This window comes from Barbus barbus (assembly GCF_936440315.1).
Source record: "Barbus barbus genome assembly, chromosome: 33".
In the NCBI taxonomy this organism is placed as follows: Eukaryota; Metazoa; Chordata; class Actinopteri; order Cypriniformes; family Cyprinidae; genus Barbus; species Barbus barbus.
Window position 1 is genome coordinate 28,272,900 of NC_136761.1, and position 9,900 is coordinate 28,282,799.

Here is a 9,900-nt window from a genome sequence, read left to right on the forward strand (position 1 = left end):
CCTGGAATCTGCTCAACAAGTGAGGAGAGAAGCAGAGAGAAGAGGAAGTAGCTGATGGGCCTTCAGCTCCCCTCATGAAAGAGGACTTAACACATCTGAGGGCTCAACATGGAGACAGACATTCAATGCAGGAAAAAGTAAAACTTTCACTTCAGACTGTTCCTAAGGACTCAGAGAACATTCTGCCGAGCAAAATTGTGGCAGGTTCGATCAAAAGCCAGAAATAGGAAGTACGACACAAGGTGTCTAAGATACAATTTTGGCTAGTAAAACACCAATATTGGTCACTCCATTTCATTTAAAGGTAAATTTCTAGATTCAATAAAAATACTAATTAAAAATGTCAAAACTTATGAAAATCACAAATGCTGTCATCACCAGGGGTACGAGATGAGGATGTTTTGTTTTTGGCTATGGATACAAGATTGTGAGGAGATCTCCAATCTTTTTCTGAGTAGCTTATACAATCATACAGAATGAAAGTATTTGAAAATCTAAAAATGTAAAAGTTTTGTGTGAGGGGTAGGTTTAGGGTAAAGGGATAGAAAATACAGTTTGTACAGTACCATTACACCTATGGAATGTACCCATAAAACATGGAAACCCAACATGTATGTGTGTGTGAGTCTCTACAGGAGCAGACATGAGGAACCTGCTGTTTAGACTTGCAGACAAACCTCTTTTACTGACGTGACTCAAACACAGAAGCAGGAAACAGGAAACGCATGAGTTCAGGAAAAAAGAAACTGAAGTGAAGTTGAGCTGTTGTGTGTTTGTGTCTCTGTATTCTTGCAGTAAAATGGCAGAAGCCAGAGTTTCTCAGGATGAGTTCTTGTGTGCAGTGTGTCTGGATCTCCTGAAGGATCCAGTGGTCATTCCCTGTGGACACAGTTACTGTAAGAGCTGTATTACAGACGTCTGGGATCAGGAGGATCAGATGAGAGTCTACAGCTGTCCTCAGTGCAGACAGACCTTCAGTCCAAGACCTGCTTTAGCTAGAAACACCATGCTGGCTGATGTGGTGGAGAAACTGAAGAAGACCAAACTCTCTGCTGACTGTTACGCTGGAGCTGGAGATGTGCAGTGTGACGTCTGTACTGGAAGAAAATACAAAGCCATCAAGTCCTGTCTGGTGTGTCTGAACTCTTACTGTCAGAATCACCTCGAACAACATGAGAGTTTATTTAAAGTAAAGAGACACAATCTGACTGACGCCACTGGACGACTGCAGGAGATGATCTGCCAGAAACATGAGAAGATCCTTGAGGTTTTCTGTCGCACTGACCAGGAATGTATATGTGTGCTGAGTACGATGGATGAACATAAAAACCAAGACACTGTATCAGCTGCAGACCAGAGGACAGAGAAACAGGTATTTAACACTAGAGATCAAGTCAATACTCAGTGTAGTGATCTAATAGTCTGTATATTTTCTGTGTAGAGCCAGAGCTTAATTACACAGAAACACTGTCAGTGTGAAGCTCTATGTCTGACTCAGTTTCACTTTTATGATATACGTTTGCAAAATGCTTGTAAAACACTTCTTAATCTTCATGTTAATTAATCTTCATGTTAATGTATGATGATTGTAACCGATCATCACTTCTGGAGTTCTTTTACTGGATTCATCTGTTCACATGATGATTTAGTGCCAGTAGTTTTCTGTGAGATTCACTATCATGTGTTTGTCCTGCAGAAGCAGCTGAAGGAGACGCAGAAGACGCTCCAGCAGAGAATCCAGCAGAGAGAGAAAGATCTTCAGCAGCTGAGAGAGGCTGTGGCGTCTCATAAGGTGAGTCTGGAGAAGAAGAGAAGTTTGTCTCAGTCTCAGTTCAGACTCACTGAAGCCTGAATCACTGTGTGTCCTAACAGCGCTCTGCACAGACAGCAGTGGAGGACAGTGAGAGGATCTTTACTGAGCTCATCCGCTCCATTGAGAGACGCCGCTCTGAGCTGATACGGCTGATCAGAGATCAGGAAAAGCAAGCAGTGAGTCGAGCTGAAGGACGACTGGAGCGACTGGAGCAGGAGCTCAATGATCTGAGGAGGAGAGACGCTAAGCTGGAGCAGCTTTCACACACACAGGATCACATCCAGTTCCTGCAGGTAACACAGATCTAGAAGAACAGGATCATAGTGGACTTGAGCAGATCCTGCTGTGACAGGAGACTCACAGAGAAACATTTCATGAGTGTCTTATTTTATAATCATCAGTCAGACTCTCATCTGATCTTCTTCTTCTGAAAGAGATGCCATTTACAATTGTATGTGCAAAACAAATCACAATTCTGAAAACAAAATAACATTACAAATATTACAAACAAATGGAAATCTAAAAACAAAACAATTTAGAAAGCACAACAACAAATTTGGAAACAAAATAAGTCAGAAAACACAATGACAAATCAGACAAAATGGTAGAGGAAGGTATAGTTTGAGACAGCCATTGGTTTGAGAATGGATTACTTCCCGCTGACTGGACAAGACATCTGTCAATCAAGGTATACAGGAAGAACAGCAGACTAGTGGTAGAAAGTATCTAAGTATAAATGTATCGCATGAATTGCCCTTACTGTGGAATTAAAAAATATGCATGTACATTTATAACACTGTACTTTGTATTACATTACCTTTGAATCAGATAAAAAAAAATACAAAAAACACGAGTTAACGCAAATGCGAGGGGGTTTCAAATGCGCCTGTGGGAGTGAATAAATAACATCTTTTTTTTCTGAGTGCCGTTATCAGTCTCTGTATTTTTTGGCTTGTTTTTATAAGTTGTGAAAACACTATTGTGGTGTTTTTCTTTTACTATTTGAGCAAATGAGAATGTAAAAAAACCAAAAACAGGCAGAGATGTGTTAAATTGGGATTTTTTTATGTGGGGTGGACAGAAAATATATATTTAAAGGCGAGAATATAAATACAAAATATTAAGGGTTGAACAGTCTTTTTATTAGGAAAATTAAACTGGAATTGAGTTATATCCAACAACATTAAGATACATAGTTCAACAGCAGACGGCCTTATTGAAAATGCTAATTGCTTCTCTGCCAGTAGGAGGCACTTTTGGAACGGTTTCCCTCATAACAGCTGTAAAGTAGCATTGTTCTCATAAACGCTACTTCATCAGGCATTATATTTAAGATGAAATGAAAATGACATTGAAACTTTGAGAAATGCCCCCTTTTAGTTCCACAGAGACCAATACTTGATTTGTTATTGTGTTTTCTAGGGCTGCCCTCGACTATTTTTCTGTTCGACTAGTCGTCGTTCATTTTAAGCATTGGTCAACTATTAGTCACACATTTATTAATAAACCATATAAATCATAATAATGAGCCTTTACTTGCCTACATAGCTAATAGTGCTCAAGCGCATACAAAAAAAGCTTGCCATAGTGCACCGGCAAATATAATAATTATGAATGCGTCAGGGACAAACAGCAAGGAGACTGCATAAAGATTTTAATAATTTATTGATAAACTAGTGCGTTCTTTGTTTTTGGCTTGAGAGATGAAGTCAACGACACTGACTTATCATCAGTAGTGGATGCGCCTGTGTTCATGTTTCATATGGATTACATAATCTGAGAATATTCGTTTTCCATTTAAATTGGTTAATTTAAAAGTTCAAGATTTTTATTTGTCATATACACATACAGAGTATAACCAGCAGTGAAATGTAGGTCAGGTCCGCTCCAAGGACAGTGCAATTATAAAGATTTACATGGAGTCATGTGATGTTATGACACAGAGTTAGAGTTTAGGAGCCTGATGGCCTGGGGGAAGAAGCTCCTCCTAAGTCTCTCAGTTTTTGCCGTCAGGCTACGGAAGCGCTTACCAGATGGAAGCAAAGTGAATAGCTGGTTACCAGGGTGATTAGAGTCCTTGAAGATTTTGACAGCTCTATTTTTGCAGCGTTTGAGGTAGATGTCCTGCAGAGAGGGGAGAGCAGACCCTGAGATGCGCTCAGCTAAGCGCACAACTCTCTGTAGTGCTTTGCAGTCCTGATTGGAGCTGTTTCCATACCACACTGAGATGCACTGAGTCAATACACTTTCTATGGTCGCTGAATAGAAAGTTTTCAGGATTGCTGGTGAGACCCTGAATTTCCTCAGCTGTTGCAGATTAGAAGTAGACATTTCGCTCTTCATAGATATATTTTTCATGTCTTTAAGGCAAGTATAAGCTACACAGAGTTTCACGCTCAAGCTCACAGAGACCGAGACGGCAGAAAGTGCATCCAGTTTGCTTTATTTTACAAAAGTGCAACGTGTCGTTGTAATTCTGAATGCACACAAATAAACGTAGAGTCTACAAATTCAAAAGATGTATTACTCGTATCTGTAGGACCAAAAATCACGGAGTATTTTAAGAGCAAGTAATTTAGGTCGACCAAGCCTCTACTTGTCGACTAACGGTTAATCGACTATTAGGGGGCAGGCCTAGTGTTTTCTGACTTGTTATAATGTTTTCGGAATTGTTATTTTGTTTTTTAGATTTGCATTTGTGTTTGTAATTTATTTTGTTTTCAGGATTTGTTTTGCACTTCTCGGCCACCATACAAAGGGCTTTCAGCTCTGGAAATCTCTTAGGAATCATCTTCTGGAAGATATATTTAGCTGTCAAACACCACTAGCGCCACCAACAGTTCAAAACTTATCTAATTTTTCCTTGATTTATTAATTCAGGGTGAAATCAGGAAACTCGATGGCACAGATTCTGAGTAACGTTCAAAATTGGATCAGTTGATCTTCAAACCTGATAAAACAGATTTTTATTGGCCTGTAACACAGTGATGAATTTGACCATGAAGACCCCAAACATTACGTGACGTCTGTATGCTAGCAATCAGTCCCACCAGGATTTCATTGGACTTTCTTCTGAATTTTGTGGCCTAAAATGACTGAATTTGTCCATCCCTGCTCATTTTACAGCATAATTCACTAATTCAGCAGCGCAACACCTTACAAATTAAATTAATACTACTGATTAATTTCTTTGGACTCTCAATTATGGAAATGTATTTGCTAGTATTGCTTCTCCCTCTTAGGTTAACATTTGCTGTAGGAAAGAAAGGGAGTGAGTGAGTGACAGCGCATTGAAACAAACCAAACCAGTATCTTAAGGGTCCTTGTGAAGTTTCAGTGTCTATACACTCTAAAGTTATAACTAATGGTCAATCTAATTGTAGCAAATCTACTCAACCCTACAATGAGACTCCATTGATATGTTTGCGCTGACAGATGGACATTTATGTTCTTAGCAGATGTTTTGTCATCCAAACAATTTCCTAGAAAGTTCATAGAGTGTAAGTAGCAAACACTAGAATCTGTAGTTCTAATGTGATTTAATGAATATGAGAAGAATGAAGCTGATGCTGTGAAAGTGCTGGATTGAGGTGAGTTACTAAAGATATCGGTCAAGTCAACAAGAGCCGCACAAATCTGATGTTGGTGCAGGTTATTGGGTGAAGTGTGGAGCTGATGGTTTTGATTTCTGTTTTCTGTAGAGTTTCCAGTCTCTCTCAGCACCTCCTGAATCTACAGACGAAAATGATGATCCCTTCAGTTCTCTCGTCTCTTTTGATGCTCTGAGAGAATCTGTCCATCAGCTGAGAGACAAACTGGAGGATTTCTGCAAAGAGGCACTCAAGAAGATCTCAGACAGAGGTAAAGTCCTGGAGATTCATCTGCTCTCAGAAACCAGTCCATCATCATCTCATATCATGAAGAACATCATATTAGAAATGATTTAGGAGTAGATGCAGGATCATTTTTTGTGGAGATAGATTTTTGCATAATCCCAAATAAATAGATTATGACACACAAATGTAAAGAGATCAACAAAAATTAAACATTGACAAATAGATATGAGATTCACAAATAAATTTGATAGTTCCCGAACATCTTCGGTAATACCCTTGCGACGTGTCCAAAGCAGATAGAAATAATTATAATCAGCGATACTGTCTACACTGGATGAGGCACGGCATGAAGGACAAAAGAGTCGCTCATTCGCTTTGATGCATCCAGTTGCAGTTACAGCTGTTGCAGCACGACAGCGAACAGAGTAGACATGGCATAAGATGGCACAATTGCTTATTCGGCCTTTTAAAGCACAATCGCGGTGACAAATATAGAGCATAATAACATGTACAGTATAATATCAAATGGCCTCTGAATACCAGCCCCAGCATCACTGCACGGTATACTGGGGATTTGTGAGTGGATGTTCTAAATAAAACCATGCATTTACTTTGGATGCTGTCAAGTAATTTTTATAAATCAAAACTACTAAGTGCTTGAACCAATAAATATCCTGTCTTTATATGCATTTATATTCAACACACCTGCATCACATGTAAAAAAAGAGCCCACATATATTTTTTTTCCTCCCCCCAAAAATGGCAACTTTGTAATACTTTTAATTAATGTTTGAAAATATTATTTACTTGTTATAATAAGTTACTTATTGTCCACACGTTTGTGGATCGTCAGTGTCTTGACTCTAGAAAAAGTTTTAAAATCCACAGATGTCCGGAAGACCGGGTCTTCAGAAGACTAGAGAAGCTTCAGACCCCAACGGTGTTTCACTTGCCTGTCTAAAAGTCTGTGCTGACCAAGTGGCCCCCATCTTTACACAGATCTTCAACAGATCTCTGGAGCTGTGTGAAGTTTCCTGCTGCTTCAAACACTCCACTATCATTCTGGTCCCCAAAAAAACTAAAATCACTGGACTCTCACGTCTGTGGTCATGAAGTCATTTGAGGAACTGGTCCTGGCCTACCTAAAGAAGAGGAAGAACCGCACCGCGGGCTTCTAGCCCCAAGCGAGAGTTCTAGATCTGGGGAATGCAGGTGGAGATAGAGCGAACCCGTCTCCGACCCATCCGCCAGATCCATGCTGCAATCCCCGCGATCTCACTCGCCGCAGTGCCTCAGCAGTGGCGGACCGGAACCGCGAGATCTTACGTCGTCATTCATAATATGCTTGTGCAAACACTGCAGCTTTACAAAGCTCATCGACGTCTTTCACATCCACCTCCTCGGAGGAAGACAAGCGGAGCGTCGAGCCCTCTCTCTGGTGGAAGAAACCGCGGGGCGGGCGCTGGATCTGATGATCCATGTGCGATTCCCACGAGTCCAGCACCGTGAGGAACACTCGCAAAGGCTCCCTTCTCGAAAAGAGACCTGCGGGAGCGAAGCGTGCGTAGCAGAAGCCGCTCACTCCCTCGAGAGCCGACGCATGCTTCGCACCCAGTCAGACCACACCACGCACAAACTGTGTGTATCCCCGCTCGTGATTGTAGCGAGAGCAGGGAGGAACACACAGCTTGAAGCGTGATCCGAGATCGCCCTTATGCTTTGATTTACTCGTGGCCTTGGACATAGTGCTTTATTTGACAAACAACACCAAATAAGACTCACAAAACAAATATCGGACCGACAGACACACAGAGCGCTTGCTGAATAACAGAAAGCTGAAGCCGGTGCCACCTCACGTGCTTTTAAAGCTTCCTGGTCGTGACGTCACCCGCCCGTGACGCCTCGCCCTTCCATTGGACTGATTGTCCAGATGATTCAGAGCGCGGTCACAGCTCGAGTTCCTGAAGGGGAACCGAAAATTGTACATTTGTAAACTGCACACTTGTAAATAACATATCTCTACATTCATTTAAACAATTACGTTTTATTTTCTCTTTTCTCTATATATCTACTGTATATAGTGCATTATTTAATTTTCTTTTTTTTTGTCTTTTTTTTCTTTCTTATATTAGTGTTGTAATTCCTATACATGTGTGCACTATCATGTACATTTGCACTATGTCTGTACTTTCTTCTGCACTGGAAGCTGCTGTCCTGAAGTCAAATTCCTTTTTTGTGTAAACATACTTCCTAGACAGCGAGCAGTGTCGGCCCGATCCGGCCCACATCACTTGTATTTCACCTGGGCCAGATGTGGGCCGGATCTGGGCCAAAACTATGTTGCTGTCTGGGTTGGTAGTAAAGCTCTTTCTGACCTCGGGCTCTGACTACTGAAATGTACAGGATGCCAGGCAAAGTTGTGTTTGTGACATAAAAAGATATCTGTGAATATGTTTTTTTTTTTTTTTTGTAAATCTCATTTTATTTATTTGTGAATGTAATGCATGTTTCAGAAACTTCAAAATTGTGGATCTCATTCTATTTATTTTCCATGATGTTTAATTTTTGTTCATCTCTTTACATTTATTTGTGGATCATAATCTATTTATTTGGAATTATGCAACAATTCTATCTCCATAATTGTCTCTTGACATGAGAATCACGCTGTTCATGTCTGTTGATTTCCACAGACACGTTCACCTACATTGTACTCTGGACCAGGAAAGACTTCCTACGATGTAAGTCAGTAAGAAAACAAGCAGAAAAACTCACTGAATGTGTTCATGTTCTTCCTGTAAAATGTGAATGAAATGATGTAAATGATGATTAGCACAGATATCTGGTCATCTGTACTGAGACACTGATGATACACTGAACATGAAGAGTTCATCTGCATGAAAATATTAATAATTCCTGATTCTGATGTGTTTTATCTCCATCAGATTCCCATCAGCTCACTCTGGATCTGAACACAGTGAATAAACGCCTCCGTCTGTCTGAGAACAACAGAGTGATTACTTACACTAATACAGTCCAGCGGTATCCTGATCATCCAGACAGATTTGATGGATTTAATCGTCAGGTGTTTTGTAGAGAGAGTGTGTGTGGACGCTGTTACTGGGAGCTTCAGTGGAGTGGATGTGTGTGTATATCAGTGTCATATAAGAGCATCAGCAGGAAGGGAGGTGGTGTTGAGTGTGCGTTTGGATCTAATGATCAGTCCTGGAGTTTGATCTGCACTCGCTCCAGATACTCATTCAAACACAATAACATACAGACTGATCTCTCTGTGAAGTCCATCAGCAGGAGAATAGGAGTGTTTGTGGATCACAGAGCAGGAACTCTGTCCTTCTACAGCGTCTCCGACACAATGAGCCTCATCCACACAGTCCAGACCACATTCACTCAGACCCTCTATCCTGGGTTTTATATTTGGTCTGGATCATCAGTGAAACTGTGTTGATGAATCAGAATAGACTGACGAGAGCTTCTACCCATAATGCTTTGAGCTGCATTATTAACCAGTAACAGTAAGAGGTTATAGAATCTCTTAATTTCTCTTTGTGATAAATCCTCATATACACATTAAGATCAGTACTGAGGACGTGTGTGTGAGTCCTGCTGAGTGACCATGTGTTTCTGTGCTTTGCTTTTCTCAACCACTGTGTGTGTTGCTCGAAATCAGTCATTTAGTTTTTACAGTTGTTCATGAAATTCAACAAATACAAACCTGACAAATACAACTTCATCATTAAGTTAAACAGCTCATAATAATGCTTTTGCCATATTTGAGTAATCTCCTCTGACCCGCTTACCCCACTTAAAGATGTTTTACAATTGTTCATTCGTTTGATTTCTTTCCAAAAATCATTTAGATTATTATTTTGCAGTTTCCTTGCAAGAGAGTCAGATCTCATTGTATTTTCATTCCTCTTAATGAAACCTAATGCATACTTAAAATGTGCATTTGCCTGTTTCTTGTATTCAAATAAAGGACCATGTTTATGTCTGCCTGACTCAACCCAAGCTTTAAAAGCCCTTCTAGCCTCAGCATGAAACTCTTTTACACATTCATTCCACATTATACATTATACATCTTAGTCTTATAGAGACCTGCTTGAAGTAAGAAGAGACTCCACAATATTATCATACAAGAGACATAACTCAATACCATGTTGCGGGTTCTTACAATTAATATCACAGCATATAGCTGGGTCTCTAGATCAATATTACTCAACAACATGTCAGACT

At 40.2% G+C, this 9,900-nt stretch overlaps 1 protein-coding gene across 1 annotated transcript; it reads left to right on the forward strand.

Annotated features, from left to right (window-relative positions):
* Positions 1 to 707: 707 nt before the first annotated feature.
* LOC306853056 (E3 ubiquitin/ISG15 ligase TRIM25-like) lies at positions 708 to 9,673 on the forward strand. The gene is made up of 6 exons (XM_079390226.1): positions 708 to 1,372; positions 1,697 to 1,792; positions 1,873 to 2,106; positions 5,515 to 5,674; positions 8,340 to 8,387; positions 8,592 to 9,673. The coding sequence occupies exons 1-6, from the start codon at positions 800 to 802 to the stop codon at positions 9,110 to 9,112; spliced, it is 1,632 nt and encodes a 543-aa protein (XP_079246352.1). The 5' UTR covers positions 708 to 799; the 3' UTR covers positions 9,113 to 9,673.
* Positions 9,674 to 9,900: the final 227 nt, after the last annotated feature.